The sequence below is a fragment of the Hippoglossus stenolepis genome, chromosome 22 (assembly GCF_022539355.2).
Source record: "Hippoglossus stenolepis isolate QCI-W04-F060 chromosome 22, HSTE1.2, whole genome shotgun sequence".
Classification (NCBI taxonomy): Eukaryota; Metazoa; Chordata; class Actinopteri; order Pleuronectiformes; family Pleuronectidae; genus Hippoglossus; species Hippoglossus stenolepis.
This window is the reverse complement of record NC_061504.1, coordinates 15,678,981-15,702,114: the sequence shown is the minus strand read 5'-3', so window position 1 is coordinate 15,702,114 and position 23,134 is coordinate 15,678,981. Positions and strand designations below refer to the sequence as shown.

Here is a 23,134-nt window from a genome sequence, read left to right as displayed (position 1 = left end):
CAAGCCTCAGATTCAGTTATGACTCATACTACACATCTTCAAAACGTACATTATTAAAAAAAATCTGCAGAGGAGTCGTCTCCATTAAGAAACAATTACTGCACAAACAGGATCAAAATCAAACAGACACATGGCTTCATTAATATTGTTATTATCATGATTGCACCATAATCATCATCATCATCATTATAATCCTCTAAAGGGCCACAGGTTAATGGTTACAGGTCAGAAACGTAGCTACCTGCACGACAGGGATGTGTCCGTGCAACACAGCGAAAGTGAGTGGCGTCCCCTGGCGCGTTTCGGGATAAACTGAGGGGTGCTTGTTTACTGTGGTGGGCACCTGGGAAGTCATATAGGTGAAGTTCAGGGAGAGAGATATATATATATATATATGTTTATTTATATACAGCCGTTAACATTCACAGCTCAGGGAGGAAGAGGAGGAGGAGGAGGAGGAAGCAGTATGTGCAGGAGGAGAAGTGTGAGCAGAGGAAGGGGAGGATGGCAGAGGGAGATTTTTTCCCTCTTGGGTTTCAGAGAAAATGTTGCGTTGGACCTAAACGTGAGTCAGTTACTGTGCGTCTGAACGATCTCCGACTGTCTGACTGAGTCTCTCACCAGCGATTCATTTCAAAGGGGGATTGAAAAATACAACAACCGGCAAACGACTAGAGGGCGGGGGGGGTGCTGACTCATCAACAAAGCGGCGGCAGAGTAAAATTAAACAGACGTGCAAGCTGATGTTGTTCTGTGATTCCTGCTCTGTGGATGTCAGCCTCCTTTCAAACACATGTTTATTATAGTGTCACTTTTCATTTCTGCTCCGGTGCCGAACATCTGTGTTTGTGTGTTTGCAGATGACGATGAATTATTAATGACTTTTTTTACGTCAGCTCGTTTCTGCACAAACAGACTCTGACGGTAATAATGTTAAACATATGACGACTTCAAAGCAATATTATGATTTTAACAAATGTGGGTGATTGTTTGGACGAGTGAGTTTTTAGGGTTTAATCAAAGTCCTGCGGGCTGCACCCATTGGACGGTGCTCGCCGTCAATCACACGGTATCCACGCCCCAATAAATGGGACCATAATTTACTAAATGAACATCAGCTGTATTGAAGAAGACTTGAAACTAGAGATTCAAACCATTAACTCTTTAGGAGGATTGGAGTCATATTATCATTGACTTCTATAGAAACTGATCAGAGGAGTCGCCCCCTGCTGGGCATACAGAATTACAGAACTTATGAACTGGCTTCACTTTCAAAAAGTCTTTGGACAGCTCCCAAAAGTGAAGCCTAAACATCTGGATTGCCCCTGGTGGCTGGCTGCAGTATAGATCATAAACCCAGCCACCTCCATGTTATTGGATGGGACGTGGGTCAAACTAAAAAGTCAAAGTACACGTCAAATACATTTTTCGGGATCGGGTCACAGAGGCAGGCGGCAGCTTCATTTTTGTACAACGGGAGAAAGAGGAGACGCGTCGTCCATCTTTATTCACAGCCTGTGTTGTGATAACCAGATAAATGATTTCATAACATCGAGACTTCAAATCTAAATGTGGATTCTCCGTCTCTTTATCGATTTCTCAATAAACAAACTCAGTGCACTTTAGTTTTTTTTCGGAGTCAACACACAAGCACCAAACACAAGCACGATGGAGTCGGCGTGGAGGAGGAGAGTCCGACGGGCTGTTCTGCTCTCGTATGTTCCTATTGACCGAGAAGGCCGAAGCACAGACACACACACACACACACGGGTCGCAGTACAGACAGAAGCAGGGTTTATTAAAAACATCGCTTCACTCCAACACACTTAAAGAAATCTGTGCAAATGAAGTTCAGCCTGTGGCAGCACGTTACACCAAGTGCACACATCTCGTACAACACTAATGCGTTATTGATGTGGTCGAAAAGCAAACTGCTGCTGGACAGCGAGAAAAGGTAATGAAGTAACATGGCTGCACTTGAGAGACCATCACTGGAGTAATATTCTGTATCAGCACAGACACCAACCACCGTTGTCACCGTGCAAACGATCCTGGTTTATTGCTTATCAGTGCACTTCATGTAATGAGCTGCCAGGAGAACAGGGAGCATGCGGAGAACAGGTGAGACAATGAAAAACAGAGCAGGAGGGAGAGGAAGCAACAAAACAGCCAGTTCATGGTTTTCAGAGGTACAACACGTGTCAAAGGAACAGAATGGAACAAAATACAAAAATGTGCAGACAACGTTGTTGCAGGCCTGACGGAGAAACACTGACCTCGCTGTTGATGTCGGCCCCGGCGTCCAGCAGCATCTGGACCATGGCCTCGTCGCCGCGGACGCAGGCGTACATGAGAGGGGTCATCCCCTGCAGGAGGGAGGAGGAGGAGGAGGAGGAGGAGAGGGTAACACGGTGAGAGTTGGAGGAAACATGTCGAGAGAGTTCAGGAAGGAGGAGAAAAGAGCCATCATCAGCTCTTAAGACCCATTAGCACTTCTACAGCAACAGCTGTGCTCGTTACTTTTCCAGGAAACCGGTGAAATATCCTTCAGTCTCTCTTTATATAATGTTATTTAAGTCACAGTTTCATCAAACGGACGCTCAGAGGTTCAGCTCCGTCTACAAAGACATGCGCTGAAATACACTTATATACAATGTGGACACGAGACATTTCCAGCTGTTGCTTTGCGACTTCTGATTCTCCACACATAATCACTCCTGCCTCAGAATAACCACGTCTCTTCCGGGGAGAGCGACAGCATAAGTGGGCCGTGGAACTCCTAATTTAACATCTTACGTCTCTGCAGGACGCCATATCCACGAAGCAGTCTCCTGAGCCCGACACGCCCACACACATTATACTGCGAAGCTGCACGCCGACGGCCTCGCTCAAGTGTTGCAGTGTGAAGAGGAAAATATATAAGAGAACTCAACTTCTGCACATTAGTCAGACGACCCTACACATTTCACAGGGTTTCATGTGAGCCTCCATGAAGCAGACTTCAATTATATGTCTGATCTGGGATGTTACGCCTTTTTTACGACGAGCTGACAGCACGCCGCCGCCGCCGCACTTAACGATGAAGACCGCCATCCCTTTGTGGTGATTCATTCTTAAATATTTCCTGGACACCGATCTATTTAATCAGCTGAAGGGGGCGATGGACCCTGAGGACGATCACGATTATGCCGCTCAGCGATGGTGACAAACAGCTGGTTTGACTTTATCGCTCCCGTCTGGTCCCCTCGCGCCGTTTAGTTTTTTTTTTTTACAAGGAGATAAAAGCCAGTATGTCACCGTGGCCGCTCGTACATGTGGAGTGAGGAGGAGGGAAATGTCAGTCAATAAAATCTCTTATACTGAGGACGTGTGAAGACTGAAAAGTAAATCAGGGCTGTTCTGGGTTTCACATCCACAAATTCCTCCTATCTCGAGGTTTTAGAATATTTCAGTAGCGACGTGCAAATAGTTTCTGAATTGAACTTAACCAGGCTCATCTTTCTGACTGCGGAAAAAAAATCAGACTGCACCATTAGCCTCCACTTAGCAGAGCAAGGAACAACCAATATGAGCTGGGAAATCAGAAAATCCCAAATGACTTAGAGGCAGTGAGATATCGACCCGATGGTCAAAGAAAACCAATCAGAGCTCAGAGCAGGAGCAGGAGCAGGAGCAGATACTAATGGAACAGTAGATCACGTTCCTCTGTTATTACAGTAAAGCTATAAACTATGATCAATCTCTGAATTGCAATCAAACACTTTTTATTGTGTTAAAACTACATCAGTCTCACCTAATTATCATATAATGACAAATTGAAGGGGGGTTAGGGTTATATAAAGTTTTTGGAGAGTAGATTAAAGGGGAACAATCTGAGTTTTATCCCTTTACAAACACATTTGTTTATTAATTGATAATGAAAATGATAATTTCCTGCAGCTTAAAATATGAGCCAGGGTCAGAAGCAATAAGAAATTTAGAAATATAAATCCTAAATGGAATTAAGATGCACATTAGAGATTCTTACACCAGTGTAAATCATGTGTAGTTAAAAAATCTGCATCACGGAATATTAATAATCACATTGCATGACTCACAGGGAGCAGTCTGTGCCCAGCGTGTGTGAGAACTGGGATGAGTTGCCAGGTGATACTTGTTAGAAATGCACAATTCATTGTGTATTCCGCTCCACCTGCCTGTGTAGGTGTGTTAATGCAGTGTACAGTATGTGTGTAGGAGTGTGTGTGTGTGTGTGTGTGTGTGTGTGTGTGTGTGAGTGCCAGACCTGCTCGCTCATGCTGTTGATGCCATCAGGCCCCAGCAGGTTCACCGCCTGCTTGACCAGGTCCGTCCTCCCGCAGTTGAGCATCCTGAAGCCCAGGTCCTGCAGGAACTTGGCCTCGGTGGAGGCTGCGTCCAACTTCCTGGTGGCACAGAAACAATCCTCCGCTCTGCAGATGGAACAAACATCCATCGTTTACAGCGAGTAAGGAGATCTGCTGATTTATAGATTCATAGACGTTCCTGAAGATTGCATAGTTGGACCTCTGATTTCGGAGATAATGGGCTCATGGGTGAAGGTTTATGTTGAAACAACAAGGAAAACGCTGACTGAGGCTTTAATTTGACATGTTGTCATTATACCGTTTGGTGTCGCTGAGGTTTAACTGAAGCAGTGAGGTTTTTCTTACTTTATCTGCCGGGGTTCACAGTCCACACCGGGCAGCAGCAGCCGGGCCGCCTGCCTCACGTCGTCGCTGTCCACGGAGAAGCTTCGCCGGTGCTCGGTGTGGGCGACCGCCACCCGGATCCACTCCATCAGCGGCGGCAGCACCAGGAACGGCCTGCAGAGGAAAAACAGATTTGTGTTTAATGTTCTAATTAAAGGGGATTAGGTTTCTCCTGCCTTCCCATTTCCTCTCCTCTAAACCAAACCATTCGAGGCACATGGCCGCCCTCCAGTCTGTTTTCTTCCCGTTTCACATCGTCATTCTGGGACATCGTCAGGTCTCGACCTTATTCTGTAAAGTACCTTGAGATAATGCATGTTGTGATTCGGTGCTATACAGATAAATTGAATTGACTCACAGTCTTCCTCTGGTGAAATGAGTTTCATAAAGCCCAGTGTGCTCTATGGACCTTTCAAATAAAAACACTTAATACAGACTCCGGTCCGACATCGACAGACACATATTTTCTAATTAAAGATCCTCTGAGAGATAACGGGAAAAAAACCCAGCTGCACCAAATCAGTTTTCATCATCCAGAACAGAAAGAGATCTCGAAGTTAAAAACTCCCTAAACGATGTTATTATCTTATTTAATCAAAATCAGCAGCAGCTCTCGCCTGGATGACATGTTCATATTTCATCATTTGTTTCCAGTGTGTGTGTGAGAGAGAGAGATTCCTCATGTTTCATAATACACACACAAAACATATGGGTTATCCCCCCAATCTGAAATCAAGTACTTGGTCTTTCAGAGAAGGACTTATTGATTTCCACGTTCAGATTCTGTGATGCTTTCACTCAAGAGGAATATAAACTATAATATTCTCAGGTCAACACCGTAATCAAAACAATGTCTTATTCTGAATTAGGTCAATAATCGGAATATTAGTGTCCATGAAAACATAAAGTTTACAAATACAGCAAATATTCAAAGATTGGGGGAGGTTAAACTGCAGAGTAGCTACAGTACAATACAGTACAGTGAAGTACAGCAGGTACACAGGGGCTGATTTGGTACTTTAGTTCCACTGTGTTATGCTTTCCAGTCTCTTATTTCATCCTCAGACAGTAAAATGACCACGTCTCACATCGCTCAGAAATCAGCACCAAGCTCCTCTGGGACTAACTGAGTTACTGTTGGGAAAAATGTCGCTCAGGTATTTATGCTAAGTGCAAGGGGACAGTTTTATCTCCGCAAAAAAAAAAATACACTTCTGAGAAATCTCTCCTCAAAGTGACACGATATCAGATATCCAGTCCAGTCATTCGTTTCGTCATCTCAACGCCACAGTGTGGACACTCGCCTCTTAGCAGGTGTAATACCGTTCAGAACATTTGTGATTTCCTCTCATTATGTTCTTTAAAAGAAAGATAGTCTCTATCATCTATTGAGGACAAGCTGTATTTTATAGAAATTGAACATCTTCTGATGTCGCTCACATCTTCTAAACATGGGATTCCCTCCTGTCTGTACTTTTAATCCCAGATCTACCTGCATTAAAAGTGAAAGTTATTATCAGACATTTATTTCAACATCTGAGATTATTATTCTCAGGTTGGTGATTATAAAGTTATTCTCATATTCAGGTTCATAACTTTACATTCTCTAAAACAGGAACGAAACATTGAACAGCCTCATATCTTTCCTTTAAAAGTTTCATTAAATGCTGTGCTCTTCTTTTATTTGGCCAAAACTCTGATTTAAATACATCCAAACTCCCGAATCAGAAATGGCAGTGGATGAAGTTCATCTACTGGGAGTGCAGCCTCCCACTCACTCATCATAATGATCCTCTCAGGCTCATTCAAATGGCTCTTTCTCTTCTCTACATTAGTGAACTAATGACAAACACAACAACCTTGGGATGTGGCACATTACACATGAGCAGTTAGCATTAGCAGTTAGACATTGTGAATAGGTCCTTTAACGACCTCATATATTTAATTCACAGATACACTTATTCTACAAGGAACATTAATTACAGTAGAGATGCAGTAAATCCCGACTCGACCAATCTCAGTTGGGATGATAATAAAACATAATTTTTCGTCTGTGAAGGCTTTTAAAAACCATGAAGTGGCCTCGGATGCACGATAGAAACCTCCGAGACATGAAATTAAATGAGCTAATTCCATGTTATAGTCAGATAATTACATTATGGATCCATCAGCGAAGTTCCCTGTGGAGGTTTATTCTTCCCCCGTGACCCTCGAGCAAAGATAATTCCTCAAAAAGTGATTTCAAACAGAACCTCGTACCCAGCTGAGAGGGAGAGAGAGAGAGAGAGAGAGACCATTTGGGACTGGTGTGTTTACTGTGGATACAGCTGCCTGCTACTTCTGTCAATTTGCTGCGAGCACATGTTTAATCAAGGCAGCAGCTTTTAGATATTGATTTTTATGTGTTTGACCAGTTTTCATATCTGTGTATGTGTGTGTTTTTTTATTCCAAATGCAAAGTCTCTACACCTACAGTCTGTCAGGAATTAGAGTCCTTTTAAAAAACCGCTGACTAATGGGACACTGCAGGCCTCCTCCCTTTTATCTCAGTGGTTTTGCACCGACTGATGTCTGCTTCCCGAAAAGACATATTTACAGTTGGAGGTTTGAAAAAGGCCGAGGGTAATGTTCCCCATCGGTGCAGACAGCAGGCCTGCAGCGACAGCTAACTAACCCAGCACTGCCAGGGTGAAAATTCCTCCTCTGAAGTAAACGTCTGGGCCAAAATACTGAATAAATCATGAGACAAATATCTTCTCTGCTGTTTTCATCTTTCCTATAGATTTTTAAAAAATGGTGGGGTAAACCCTAGAGTCATTATAGAGACGGATGACATGGAAACGAATTGTCTGAGTCGATGTTTTATCCAATTACAGTGAAGCACACAGCCCATCCAATGTGTGGGAACCCGACCTGAACCCAAATATCATGTCCAAATCTTTGTCTGAACCCTTCCTGATAGGTCTGGTATCTCGATTGTCACCTGGTGGCCGCAGTGGAGGTTATAAATCCTGCCTCCTCCATGTTAGCAGATGGGAAATGGACTGCATAGCTCGTTTCCTGGATAGTGGGAGGAAGTGGAGACACGTCTTCCATCCACCTAGAGGTGGCGTCTGGGGAGAGCAGCAGGAAGCAGGACGTGATGTAATAAAATCAGCTGTGGAGATCATGTGTTTTTGTTCACCGGTACTGACCCTGGTCACTAAAGGCTCTCGCATCTTGTCGTCTTTCCAAGTTGACGTCTTTGTCTTTCATGGCTCCTCTTTTTCATCCTGAGATAGTTGTAGTTTGTCTGAGTTTTAACTTTGGGCGCTGGCAAGAAAAAACGTCTGAAATCAGCTTAAGTGATAAACCAATTTTCTTCTGCGGGTAATTTAACAGCAAATAGATTAAATCTCAGGTGTAAAAGTAATTTCAGTTCGCTGCTGCTCAATAATTTAGCTCCTGAGAGAGACTTCTATCCGAAGCTTCACAAAACAAGCCCTATCCCACTGTTACTCGGGCCCTTTCTACTCGCCTCCAACCTTTCAGCAGAATGCTAAATAGAGAGTCTTCTCTCCGGGGACCCGTGGGCCTGCTGACATGTCACTCCGCCTGACATTCCTCTCGCTCCCCGGGGTTTCCAGGATGGAGTTTTTATCTCTGCAGAGTTGAGGAAGATGTTGGAATATCCGTCCGTCCGTCCGTCCAAGTGAAGTCCCCCCGGTTCCCATCAATCTGCCCCACGCCTGGGGAAGTGTCAGTGACGGCCGAGCCCACGCAGCATCTTACCCGGTCGCTTGTGGGCCGGGAAAACTTGTGCAAGAAAGTCGGGATGTGTGTACAAAAGGCTGCATGTGGCCCCAACCCACTGCAGAAATACCAGAGGATGAAGAATGAAATTTTCTTTTTGTTGCTCTTTTCATTTGTCTTGAAACCTGAATATCCATTGATCCACTTCACAGCTTCCTGATGTTATCTTCTACACGATTTGAACGTTTACAAGGTCACATTGCTCAGGTGTTATCCTGCAAAATGAATAGTCACAGTGTCCAGAAATAAAAGGCCCAGGTTCTTCTGATTCGTAGCGTGGTTCATCACAAGGAATGTCAGAAAGAGGGAGTAAGAGATATTTTTATCTTGCACCTTCTGCCAGTTTTTACAGAAGTGAACCGTCGACATGTCTACTTCAAACTTGGATATTATTAAATTAGCCTATTTAGCTTCAACTGTCTGGTGATGAACTAGAACATTGTTTGGACTGAGTGCATCAGTAGCGTCGGCGTCCTCAAGGTTAGACCGTCTCGTTTTGGGAGGAGACAGAGCGACAAACCTTTTCTCTACTTTTGAGGCTGAACTCGACTATGAAGATAATTTCTGAGCAGCTCAGTGAGTCCAAAAACTAGATCAGACTAATCTCTAATCTCTCTTTGAGTGTGTTTACGAGGGGTAAACTAAACAACATGACTTTTCTTTGATGAGAAAACATGAATTCTGGTTTTAAAATCACATTTAAAGTAAACACCCTCACGCTCATTTTCAAATCTATGCTGAAACTAAACTCTTAAACCATCGTCAGACAGTCAGAGACGTCCCCCATCTTCTCCTGACCCTGCATGTCCTCAAACATGGCAGCTTCACACACACACACACTGTTTGAACCGCTGGCTGAGACTACGCCAGCGGTTCTAACAGCTCTGGACCACCGCGCTCCTCACACACGGTTGTTTCAGCTCAGCAAACCAGCTTGTTTCTAAACGCTTCCTCTCTGTCTGCTCTCCTTGATAAGAAAATTGCTAATTTTTACATTCAAAGGGAGACCGGAGAGCCGTTATGCAGAGAGAGACATACAGAACAGGTGGGAGGAAACACTTGAGCATGACTGAAGGGAACCAAACCAATGTAAAAACAGCCTGTTATTTGCAGGGTTCCTCACCTCTCAGTCTGCAGCGTGACCTTGGACGGCTCCACGTTCGGGTTCTCCCATTCCATCTGTGGGCAGTGCATGAAGTAGCACAGGGTGTAGAGCGCCTCGGGCTCCCAGTGCACCGTGCTGCTGGTCTTCTGGTGGACCGGAGTGCCATTGCTGGGGTTTTTGATGTGCAGCGGCTGCAGGTGGTGCATGGCCCGGGAAACCAAGTCACCTGGAGGACAAGTCATACACATGCATGAGAGGAGCACGTGGATTGTTTTACAAACATGACACAGAGTGACACACAATCACGTTGTGTAGCACACAGAGGGAAGTGTTTTATAACAAAGTCTGCACATTACTCTCAGAGCACAAATCCATTTCCTGCACTCCTGTGCTGATGTGCTCTCCCCCTGACTCACCGTACATTCAGTCGAACACAGTCCTTTGAGTGCTGCTGTGAAATCAAACCTCACACACCTAATTCACAGTGTGGGCTCGTATTCCCTCCTCGTCCTATCATTAGCTCTTATTCCCCCTGTTTTCTGACATCAACACCTCAAGAGCCACGAGGAAACCGCATCACCTGTGTCGCTGAGCATGTGTGTGCACATGAGGGTTGTTTCCTGGCTGAGTAATGATTCGCCTCCTCTGTGATTTGCTCTCTTTGCACTTGTATTATATTTTGTCAAGCACCTTGCAGCTGGTTTTGAAAGGTGCTTTAGAAATAAAGGTTATTTTAATTATTATTATTACTTATTGTAGAGTTACGTCATTGGCAAGATCCTTTTTACCTTCAGCTTTTTAACCAGTTATTGTTTTTAATCGTATCTTTAATTTGACTGTTTTAATAATTTTAGAATGTTTTAATATCTCTTTTCTCCTGTGTTACATATTTATTGTTGTCTAATGCTGTGGGATCTTTGATTTGCCTTGAATTCTTCATTGGTTATCTTGTAAAGCAACTTAAAACTAAAAGTTTTAAAAAGGCATATGAATAAACTTAGTGTCCTGACAATAAATGAAAGTAAATGCAATAACTCAACACTAAAATCTTCTCTGCAGTGGTTAAGTAAACCTTATTTCTAGGCAACATAAAGTTCATTGTATGTTTCTTCCTTGTTAAATGTTGTTCGTTGCTTTTAAACCTATTTTAAGTGTCGGTGCACAGCAGGAACAGGACTTTTACAGGAGGAGGTAGGAGTTCTAAAGTCTGATGTTCAGTCTGTACGACAGAGGACGATCGTCAGCGCTGACATTTAGCGAGAATAAGTCGTAATTCTCGGATTGTGGCAGCTTCACAGCAGTTTATCGACGAGGTCGTTAGTGATGCATTTAAGACTAATGATGTCGCTCTGAGAGGGAAAATACTGCAGCGTGAGCCGTCAGGGTTGGTTTCTCAGAAAAATCTACTAATTTAGGGCGGCACGGTGGTAAAGGGGGTTATCACTGTCAATTCACAGCAGGAAGGTTCTAGGTTTGAACCTGACAGATGACCGGGGGCCTTCCAGAGTTTGCAACGTCCAACTGCAGCTCATTAACTAGTAAGGGCAGGACAATGCAAGGTTCAGTACACTAGAATCCAAAGACATAATTTGATGATGTTAAAATAGTGAAAAATCAGTATGCAGAGTGCGACCTGGTGCTGGTGCAGATAACGGATGGACGGATCTAATTATCTACTGGGTTTATTGGAGCTGTGCAGGTTTCAGTCGTGTAACATGAGCACTCGGACTTGGAGTCTGACACTTGGACAGCAGCCGACACCACAGCCCGGATTCTCTTGCACACACTGGACTCATGAGCTGTGTGTGGATAAAACAATGTCTGTGAAAGTCTGGAGCTCTGAGCGGCAGTGCAACAACAAACACATCACTGCACCACACACACAGACACACACACACACACACACACACAGATCTGGGCTGATTGTTTGCTCCAAATATACCCAGTGTCGGGAAAGTTGGCCCGTGTTGAAAAGCTCATTCCTTGGACACTGACACGATGAGTGGAAGCCCAAGGTTCTCCATCTGTCAGAGTAAAGCGCCCTGACAGGGTTCACAGCCACTCACACGCAGACACACCACAGTTTGCACTGCGGCTCCAGAGAGCCACACACAGACAGAGACTGACAGAGAATTAAACATATCAATAAGTAATCATCTGTTTCCATGATTGTGTTGAACTGGTTGAAGACGTGTGCTGAGAAAAGGCTCCAGACGTATTAGACAGAATCACAATTGGAGCAGCTCGTATAAATATACATTTCTCTGCGTTACAGTTAGAATCTAATTTATTATTAACACTGAACTGAAGCTGGATTCACTCTGTTATAACTGGAGTTCTGCCACACACACACACACACACACACACACACACACACACACACACACACACACACACACACACACACACACACACACACACAGTGTACATTACAGTACCCGACAGATGTATTGTGCTTCACTCAACACACCGATTGTGTTTCCACTCTTTGATTTTGCTAAACGATGCCGATTGACTCATGCACTTTGATTAGAGTTATAAATAACTCTCCATGGTTCAGCCATTAAAAGGAAAAGACGAGTGAGTAACTCTGTTGTCAAGCAGCCGAGGCTGGACACATGAAACTCTTCAGATATCCAAGTATCCACTGCAGCTCCCGCAGATTGGAGGAGATGCATTCACAACTATAGATCCATCTTAACACCAGTTTGTTTAATGCTAGGATAACAGATTTCTACTATAAGAACTTCATGTGTAGGATTGTTCAGCCTTGGTTTGAGGGACACGCTCTACTTCAATTCAATATTATAGTATTTTCTGTAGATAGCACCAAACATAGCTGAAGGCACTTGACATGTGAAGGTCAAACCTTACAAATTAATTTCTAATGAGCAATATTCTAGTTCTTGGAAGTCGCTGCAGACAATGTTGTTCTGCCACTAATGGTGTCAGATCAGAAAACTCTCGCTTGTAACCATGAGTGTAATAAAACGCTCAATGAATCAGATTGAAGTTAATCAACAAGATTATATAATTTATTCATCCTGCAAGTCATTTAGCAAACAATGAAAACAAACATTCCCTTGTTCCAACCTCTGAAATGAGAGAATTTGATGATTTTATTCGCTGGGACAACTTTAAATTTAATAACTTCAGGGTTTGAAATGTTTAACGAGACTAAACGAACATGATACGGCTATTAATTTGATTCATTTCCAACTTGTACATGAACCATAACAAGCATCAAACTTTCCTTACAGCTCTGCAAGGTCCAAATAGGATGTTAACTTAGTTCCCTGAGCTTCACTCTGCAGCTCGCACACTGTTCCCTATGCATGTTCGGTGCTCGGTAGCATTTAGCCCGATCCCTCAAGCAGGCGTAATAAACTGAGCATAGACAATCTTTCCACTCCGCGTAATCAGGAAGTCCCCGTGCTGCTCAGTGTGTGCGTACACAGTTTGCCACTGAGCTGAATATTAACACGAGTGCGACATTAATAAAGATAAAGGAGACAAAACAGAGGAAAGGGCTGAAATACGCATTTACATGAAGGAACGCCTCAAATGAAAGAGACGACAGAGATCCACTAACTGACAGCGCACCCCTGAGCAAGAACAGAACTCTACATAGCGACGTTACATAAATAATGGAGTGTCTAGATTAAAGATTAAACACAACCACCGCACAAACGGTTGAACCGCCGCTGTCCCTCTCTCTCCGCTGAAGCTTTCTGTGCCTTCATTAATTGTTCTTGTGACTTTGGTTTTGTCAGCAGGACAACATTTGCTCCTGTCTCCTTCGCTGTAATTATCTAAGCAACACTCCTGTGGGGTTCATGCTTCATCTCATCTGAATTAATCATCGGGGACAGGCGGCTTAGTGTCTTCCTCGTCTCCCAGCCAAGTCCTTCCCGCTCGGAAGGACGGAGCAAAACTTTCTTCGCTATTTCTCCGAAGGAAAAATGGGGAAACTGCACAGAAGCGCTGGTGAAATGAAAAGTCAAAACCCAAAAGAGTTCAACATCTCAACCTCTAGTTTCAAGTCTTCTTCAGTACAGCATGATGTTTACTTTGAGCAAAATGTGTTTCGAGCATTCAAACAACAACCATTTCCCAATATTTGCATCATAACGAGGGCCAAAGAAAAAGGGTCGAGAGCGACAGATCATTTAAAATGTGCAGGTTAATCACAAAGCTGCTGTATTGTCTGAAAACTGGTGTTCGGTGCTTGTGGGAGATGGACAGGAAGTAATAAACTGGCCACATTTGCGGGAAAAAAGCATTAGAAGCTACTATTTAGAGCGGATGGTAAAATGACTAATTCAATTTTCTTTTTAATCTCCAAAAGGTACAGGGACAATAAAGCACGATGCAATTATGTGGTCATAACGAGATGCCACAGGGAGCGTGGTTTGAGTTATGGTGTTTTTACTTTGACGGAGAACTAATTCAACTGGGATCGAGTTTATAAAACCTAGAAGGAATTTCATAACAAAATCAGTTCAATAATGTTCTGGGAAAGTAATTAAATATATGAATGAGGCTGCAGTATAAAAGAAAAATGTTCAATAACCTATTTCAATTCTATTTTCTCTTCGATAACTGTATTTACATTGACTCCTGTTCGTATCGAGTGAAGTTCACATGTTCTCTACTATACGTTACCAGGCTGCATGTTAATGTGAATGTGTTTGTGCGATCTCCATGGGCACGAACACCAGCAGAGCTCCTGTCTGGCTTCATGGGGAATTTATGCACATTTGTATTACAAAGTTTGAATTCTTCCCAGACCTCCAATACCCAGCAGTCATGTACTGCACCGGTGAATTATGCATTTCTCCTTGAGTCTACTGAGCACATTTTCCTGTCTGTCGATGTGAGGGGGGGGTCAATGCTACTGAAAGATTAACAAGGATTTACCACCTCGACTGCTACAAGTTTTGTTATTTTCGCATTTTGCACAAAATAGATCATTTTTTTGACATTATTCAAATTTTGGAAAGTTTTTTCCTCCTGGACTCGGTGCAGAATCAGGGAGGATGCAGAGGAAAATATTAATAGTGGTTCAGATGATAACAGCTCTGGAGGTTCATCTCCTGCTGCTACTTGGCACGGAGGCTCCGTCTGGGAGGGAGAAACGAATCCGTTTCCGCTTTCAACACTAAAGCTGAGAACAGCAGATTTGAGGGTAAGTATTTTAAGTTTAATTCCTACGTCCTGAAAAGAGCTGTAAAAAAATGGATATGGAAATTTACATTTTCTTTGCAACTGGTTTGTTATTAAGCAGGATTACTCAAAAAATACTGAACCGACTTCCATTAATTTTCCTTTAAAGATAAAGGAGAAAAATCTAAGTGTTTCAGTCAGAGGCTGAACAGAGGAGCTGCAGCATTGGACAGTCTGAGGTAAGTGATGTGTTCTCTGAAAATTAGAGCATGTAAACCTTTTATAAATAAAAGTATGAGCATGTATATCATCTCCTTTAACATGGAGAGATGGGGCATTCGCTACGGACACAGGTTAACGCTCTATAGATAAAAAGATAATCAACTTTAACTGGAACACGTCCAAAGTAATGTGGAAATACATTAAAACTAAATTTCCCAGATGTGATTGAAGTGTTTTCAACGCACTGCAACAATGAGCACATGATGTGAAACAAGTTCTGATCTAACGTGACCTGAGATTATCCCGGTGTGTGTGTGTGTGTGTGTGTGTGTGTGTGTGTGTGTGTGTGTGTGTGTGTGTGTGTGTGTGTGTGTTCACTAATGGAGGCCTGAGATGGAAGATTCCTCTGCTGTCCTCTGACACACTGTCATGGCCCCTGGTTTCCCCCCCGCGGGCCGAGCCGAGGACATTTAATCACCACTCGGTAATATGACCGACTCAGAGCTCGGCCTTCGGGGCACATTAGCAATTCCATGGCAACAATTAATCACAGTCAATTATGGGACATGTCATCGTCAACGCAGAACTCGTGGACACTTTGACCAGCAGTGCTCAAGTGGAGACTAATCTCCACAGACGCATTAATAAAGGACACGTGAAGGAGGGTCACCTGTGTTTGAATAGAGTCGCTTCTTTCTAAAGATGCTAACGCTCAGTGTGATGGTTTAATAAGCACAGAATCACACTTTTATAGTAACCTGGCTGTGATGCAGTCGGAGGCGGAGGGACCATCTGGAGAACTGGGAGTTCACCTGCTGGGCTAAATGAAACAAAAGCGTAGCGCTATATCCAAATGTGATTTTTTTCTTCTACACCCCTCATCTGTTCAATCAGGAAAGAGGCTCCAGGGCCAAGAGAGACAGCGCTGGTCATTCATTTTTCTATTTTCCCATTTTTACACATTGGAAAAGCAGTGGGGCACCGACTGCGAATGTGGAGGCTGAGAGAAGAGAGAGCAAATAATGTGCCGGGACACAAATGCTACACAATGATTCATTCATTTTGGAGGCAGCAGACATCAGTGCAGCACCAGTGATGTTCCAGCTATTAAGCTGCCTTGAGCCTCTTCTGGAAAAGCTCACATGGACGGCCAAAGCAGCGAGTGTAAAAATAGCAACGATATAATAAAGGAGATTTCGTTTTTTTTTTTAAACAGAAGAGTTCAAGCGCACAATGAGGAGGAAGATGCTGGAAATAACGTCTATTATCTTTGAATCCTGCACAAACAACTCATAATGCTAAAGCTCCAGTAATCAATGAATCAATATTTGTATTAATTGAAAGGCTGAATAAACGGGAAAACACCACAAAGCTTTTTAGCCTCTTTTATCTCAGTGTATTATCTTTCATCCCCATTTTTTCCTACTTCCTAATATATTTGTTTGCCAGTTTCAGGGTTTGTCTTTCTTCTAATGTCCAAAAATAAATTCATTACACTGTAAATGTGTCCATTAAGCTGCTATAATGCTTAATTAATGAAAAACGTGATAGCATTATGTCGAGGGAACAACACAGACTGTTATTACATGAACTCTGAAGTTACCTTTGAATCGATCTTTTTAATTTTACTACATAAATAAGTTTACAGTCACTGATGTTGTTATAAAGCTTGTCATTACTTCCACAGACTCACTGCATCGCTCACAGTGGCAGTGTGTGTGTGTTTGTCAGCCTCTTTGCAGATAAGTGTAACTTCAGTAGAAAACTAATTAAAACTGAGGTAATGTACAGTCAGTGTCTCTCCAGCCACCGCATCACTTCTCTCTGGATATCTGGAGGCAGGAGAGTTTAAAAAGAACGACATGAAACCATCTGTTTCACCCCCAGGATCCAGTGATGATGGGGCACAGAAGAATTCATTGAAATAGTTTGTTTTTGAATTATAAATGATCGACCCATTTCCAAACAGACTAAATGTTTTTTTTACAGAGTTTAGATCTTCTGAGACCTCGGCTCTATTTTCTTCTTTGTTATTGAAAACAAGAGAATCTGTCCTGAGCTTCCTTCCTTCCTTCCTTCCTTCCTTCCTTCCTTCCTTCCTACCTATCCACCTATCCACTGACCAACCGACCTACCAATTAAACATCCATCCAACTACCTACCTACCAACCCATAGAACCGTCCCCACCTATCCATCATCCATCTATTCATCATCTGTCCGTCCACTCATCCATCCATCTATCTGTCCCCCAATTCAATCCATCCATCCATCCATCATCCCACCCACCCACCTACCAATTCATCCGTCCATCTATTTATCTATTAAATCCATAAGCATCTACCGACTCCATCTATCTACACCTTTAGTATCAATCTACCTACCGATCAATCTCTCTATCTACTCGTCTTTCCAGCGGGAGTCAAATGTCCACACTCGTTTTTCATCCGAATGAAAAATGAGGGTCCGATGATGCAAGACGCTGCAAACTGTTATGAAATGTCAGTTTTGTAAAGTCATATCTGTTTGGCAATCTGATGACACAGCTGCTGCTGCCGGAGCCATCACGGTCACTTCACTTTGGCCCTTGAGAGTGGGGGGGGGGGAAACAAAATCAGGCCCATTTCCTCCATAATGACGTCTCTCAGTCCAAAGACATTTCTGAAGTGTAGTTTCATTGTCTCTCATCATCAGATCTTAGCTTTTTCCAGATATTTCCAGTCGGTGGTGGAAATGAAGCGGGAGATTACACGTTCTATCTCCCTCGTTCTATTGTCGTCATCCTTCCTGCAGCTCACAGGAAGGGGGGGGGGGACGGACTTCTAAATGGATGCTACTTTACTCTGTCTAATGGCTCTTTTAGGGACTTTAATTGCTCTTTTGTGAAGATGTGAGGGAAGTACCACTGCAGCAGTCTGCAGTGGTACTTCCCTCACACTCACTTATGTGTGAGCTCCATTATCCACTGTGTCAAATGTCCTTAAATAGCACTGCACCGTTAATATTTCAATTGAGGTCTTATTTTTGTTGAAGTTTTACTATCATTGGTGCGAACTTAATATAAGAAAAGGAAATAATAAACTTTGACCTGCAGGTGGCACTAGAAGATGAATATCAGAGGGTCTCTAAAGTTCATCAGCTTTTATCCTCTGGCTCATATGAACATTTATAACAATGTTCATGGAAATCCAGCAAATAGATGCTTCAGTTGTTCACTCAAAGATGGTTGTTGTCATGTTCTTGCAACTAAAGATAGAAAGAAATGTGAGGCTCAACTAAAGCATTTTCCAGGAAAGTTGTTACTAGCCATAAGAAAGCCAATTTTTTATTTTATAATTCATGCAACGTCCTTTACTGTCCGTCAAAACTCTTAAAATAATATATTGTTGAAGCATCAAACTCAAACCTGAACTGTCTTAAACTGCACAGCTACTTAAAACCCACTGATACACATCAGATCTCAACTCAACTCTTTCTGTGACCTTGTGACAAAGCTGCTCTTCACTCGGGCTCGTCTAAACAAAACACCTTCTTACAGTAAATGAATCATGACTCGGTGATGAACTGCCGGAGGAGCTGATGAATGACGCAGCTCCTGATGACAAAGGCTCAGTCACAACACCAACAGTGATTAGAGCGTCCTGTGAAGTCCCCTCTCATCGGTGCACTGCTGCAAACAGCTGCTGCTATTTGTCTCCAAACAGCTGCCCCGTCTTTTTCCTCGTTGCTGGAAACAGTGAGGTGAGAAGTAAGAGCAGCCTGTTCAATTCACCGCCTTATTACCTCAAAACTTCCATTAGGCCTCTGGGCTTTCCTCCAAAAACACTCTATTAGTGAGTCTGCATTATCTCTCCCCGGCACCGCTGTAAAGGCCACGGTGTAATGTCCGTCTCACCGCGGCACGACAAGAATGTAAAGTGGATGTTTTAGCACGGACGACTTCAGCCGCCGCAGTCACCAGTTGCGGTGGAGGAGCGGGGAGAGGCGGGCTCCAGGGTGTCAGGTTGATGGGTAATAATTATTAATGAAGAACATCTGGCTGTCTCCAGAGGGGTGTCGCACACTTCACTGCTCACACATGCTGGTCCAGTCGAGCGCGCGCATCCACCTCATCGCAAAAATATTCAGTAGAGTTTAATCAGGGTCCAACACTTGGAGAAACACATCGACGGCGCGATTGAACGTCGACATTGACGAGAGACGTAAACTGAGGCTGCTGACCTCATACGTGATCAGGGAAAAATTCCCTCCTGCACCCGAGAGGATTGTCAAATCTTAACTGATTATAAAAACACGGGAGTCCACTGATGTTTTACTTGTGAGGATACACACACACACACCAGTTGACCCAGTGTGAGATGACACACTTTGCGTTTGAAGGATTCTAGAGACACGGGAACTCACGGAAACCAAAGTAATCAAATGTGACGTGAGAATAGACAGAAGAGCACATACCACCACGAAGGCCCAGCAGTCCCCTTACATCCAATCAAGCTGCACCAACACACTCATAGATACCAATTCCCCAAATGTGCCTGTTTGTTTTTTTTTAATCAGGATCCACGAGTGATTCCCTGGGAAATCTGTGAAAAGGTTGAAAAACGCCCCGTTACATAAGCAGTTCTCCCTTCACCCACAACACATCCTTCCACCACATCCCGTGGAAATCAGCTCTGTTGTCAAACTTTGTGTCCTTGTGGAACAAACCTCTAAAAAGGACGAGACACAAAAAAGCATCATTACAGTTTTTTTTAATTGTCTCTGATATTGTATTTAAATTTTTCCCGGCTGTTTTTAGGGCGTGACCGGTCATTCTTTAAAACAAATCTTTGGCTTGTTTCCATTCGCTGCTGCCGTCCAAGTCCTCATGTGATTACATTTGGCAAGTAAACTGCAGAAATCGTTCTCCTCCATCCACCCTCCACCCTCCGTCCTTGTTCTTCCTTTGTGTTCTGTGTTTGTATTCCAGCCTTTAGAAATGTTGTCAGTGGATTAGAGAGCACAAAGGAACACACTGCGATCTTTCTGAATAGAGTCCCAAGGTGAGTTTCCAATCCAGGAACACAATACGTTACTTGTATTCTTGTTGGAGACATTTAGTAGCACAGAGTCCGTGGTGCGCTGAGGCGGAACACAAAGTAAACGAGTGGATGCAAACAGTGAAGAGAAAGTGTCCCAACTTGAAAGTTTCCTGACAATGACACCACCTGATGAGCAGGAAGAAACTGGAGGAAAAGAGCTGATATTTACTTTAAGATCTAATCCTCCATCCTAAAGTCTTTTATTTTTGAAGTAACACTGCATGGTATTGCTGTATCAACAGCATAAACATTATATGACTGTGGCTGAATGTAAAAGAAAGTCAAAGATACAAACTTGTGTATGAACAAACCCAAATTACTTTTCTAAAAAGAAACTCGATTTCATTTGACCTTGAAATGACCAAACTCAAGCTTGTGATACTTCAGCCGCTAAATATCACAAACGAGAACAAAGTGAGAAACAACCAACGTGTCGTTCTAATTTACCCTGAAAACAAACATGGTCTTACATCTTCCTTCTGGAAACATACTCCCCTTATTCCTCACGCAGCTCTTTCATCTCTATTGGAATCTCGGCAGCGCTGAGCCGTGATGTGCGAGCGGGATCCCGTGACAGGTACCAGGGGACATTAAGCCATTATACAATAATGAATCCAGCCTCATGTAATTACTGCAGCAACAGACTACAAGCTTTTCCAGCGCGCGCGTGTGTGTGTATGTGAGGAGGGTTGTTGTGTCAGCATGTCCTCGCTGTCTTCTTAAAGGTGCTGGGAGACAGATAAGGAAAATGGCCGCACCCAGTTCTTCTACCAGTCTCGAAACTGAATGAGTCGACCTCATCTTTGAAAAATGATATCAAATTAATGCTGATGTTACTCTCGACACATTCCTTCCCATTTTTTACAAAAGAATTCACATTTCATATAGTTTGAAAATCATCCTGAACTTTCCAAGGCCCAAGCTGACATGGAGTCGTCTTTGACAGCCATCCCCAGCTCCTCTCTTTTTCAAATATATGCCGACTCATCATTCACAGGATTTCACGCAGTGTTTTGCTCACACTCAACTTAGTGTTTACTCTGAAAATAGATGCAAACCTTCTACCCTTTCTTGTGACAGTAAACTCCTCCTTAGACCCTGCACAACAATCCGCTCGGCCACTTTTATTTAACAGCTCAAATCCCGGAGACTCTACGATGGACCGACAGGAGGAAGCGAGTGACGCTGTGACCTCACAGAGGACGGAGGAGGCGGAGTATAGAAAGGACAAAAGTGACAGCAGGAACCTTTCCCTTTGCTTTGACATGTCAATTATCGAGACGCTGCAAAGGACATGGAGAGACATTATCTTCAGCAGCTGAAGTGGGTGAAATGTGCTTTAAAAAAGAGAAACACAACCTGATAGCTCAGACGTCTTTGTGCCATTTACTGACTAGATAATGGAGCTTTTATCAAATTAAGAGAAAATAGAGTAAATGTGTCTCATTTTTCCTTTTTTCTCCTCCGTCAGCCGACCGCCGAGAAATGGGTCAGACGATGAGATTAGGAAAAATGATGCATGGCGAAGCAGGAGAAGTGTTTTAGCACTAATATAATGAAAAATGAGAAGAGAGAGCGGTCGGCCTCCAGATGAAACGTAACACCTCCCCGAGATTCTCCGCATCTGAAGCGATTCCATTATCCCGGATACTGAGCGTGGGATAATGGAGCAGAGACAATGGGAGAGCGGTCTGAGTCTCGGCTTTTTTTTTTTAATACGCAGGGATATAAATGACATCTTGTTGAAATGTAGGTTGTTAGAAAAGAAAAGGGAAGCGAGTGTGTTTTTTAAATACTCGTTAATCGTGAGAATAACGTCTGTTTGTGGGGAGAAGTTTGAAGCACGCGGTCGTAAAAAAGACAAGTGCAAACAGAAGCTCACGTCCGCCCCGGCACAAATCATATTTCATCACTGGCTCCAGTAAACAAATCGCTTCCTGGGAAGAATCACTGTGCGGTTTTCTGACACCTTCTCACAGGGAGGAGAGGGATTCCTCTTGTTTGTGGAACCCTGAAAAAGAAAACTTTTCCTCTCCTGACTGTTCACAGCAGGACTCACGATGACTCACGCCTCAATCTGGCTTCTGTCAACCTGGGGAGAAAAAAACACGGAGCGAGCGAAACCGCCGGAATCTTTAAAGCCCCGAGATCAAAAAACACGTCATCCTGACAGTCGAAGTGATAATTATGTGTTTAGCTGTCAAATTAAAAAGACAAGTTGATGATTTAGTCGTTTGTATGTTGAGGTCACGATCACCAGTTAATGTGGCGGCACCTGAGGTTACTATGGTAACTATGGTGCAGGTTAATTCTACAGCAAAGTCTCCTTCAACAGCTACTGGCGATGGCTGGTTTCATTTTGCATCTGGTGCGACAAACAAACAACCAGATTCTAACGATTCCCTTTTCAAATCCTATCTTGTATCTCCTCTTATCCAGTTTTTTATTAAAGAGCAATACAAAAGGTGACAGGTTCTCATTGTGAGCCGGCAGACAAAAGGCCGACATGGCAGCAGCAGATTGGATCAGCTGTTGTTTTCATTACCTTGGCCAAGGAGGTTACGTTGGTGTTTGTTTGGTTACATGCACGCTCCACTTCTCTCCTGAGCGTGTGAGAGAATTCTGTTTTATGCAGTAAAAACCATTAATAACTTCAAATATGAAATCTTAAGGGTTTCAGCTTCAACACAGTTCATGCTTTGAATATTTGGGCACCTCCTCTGCGGTGGAGGCACACCCAGCTGCAGGAATGGAGGGCCCCATTGTTGGAAACCTGCTCTGTATTACATTACGCAGTTTATTTGCTCTCTGACCCACGGGGCAGCCGCTGTGCCGACAGATGAACGCCTTTCCCCCCCGTCACACCTGCTCACAAGATGTCAGCTCGCCGCCTATAGATCCCATAAGTCTGACACGGCCCATGAAGGGAAACTTTAAATAAGTCATCCTTCACGGTCGAGCGTCGTGAGAGACGAGGAAAGAGCGCAAACACCCGGAGCGCCAAGCGTCCAAACCTGCCGCCGGCGCTCTGCTCCCCCTC

The 23,134-nt window shown here is 43.5% G+C and overlaps 1 protein-coding gene across 2 annotated transcripts in view; it reads right to left on the bottom strand.

The window, feature by feature from the left end:
* Nucleotides 1-23,134, bottom strand: part of LOC118101816 (ankyrin repeat and BTB/POZ domain-containing protein BTBD11-A) — a 118,919-nt gene that overhangs the window by 10,612 nt on the left and 85,173 nt on the right. Inside the window, exons 3-7 of one of the 2 annotated variants that reach the window (XM_035147821.2) lie at nucleotides 9,646-9,853; nucleotides 4,692-4,844; nucleotides 4,286-4,451; nucleotides 2,277-2,366; nucleotides 242-343 (exon numbers count right to left, since the gene is read on the bottom strand). In XM_035147821.2, the coding sequence (XP_035003712.1) occupies nucleotides 242-343; nucleotides 2,277-2,366; nucleotides 4,286-4,451; nucleotides 4,692-4,844; nucleotides 9,646-9,853 (719 nt within the window). The remainder of the gene's footprint in view (nucleotides 1-241; nucleotides 344-2,276; nucleotides 2,367-4,285; nucleotides 4,452-4,691; nucleotides 4,845-9,645; nucleotides 9,854-23,134) is intronic. The other variant, XM_035147822.2, reaches the window with a different exon arrangement.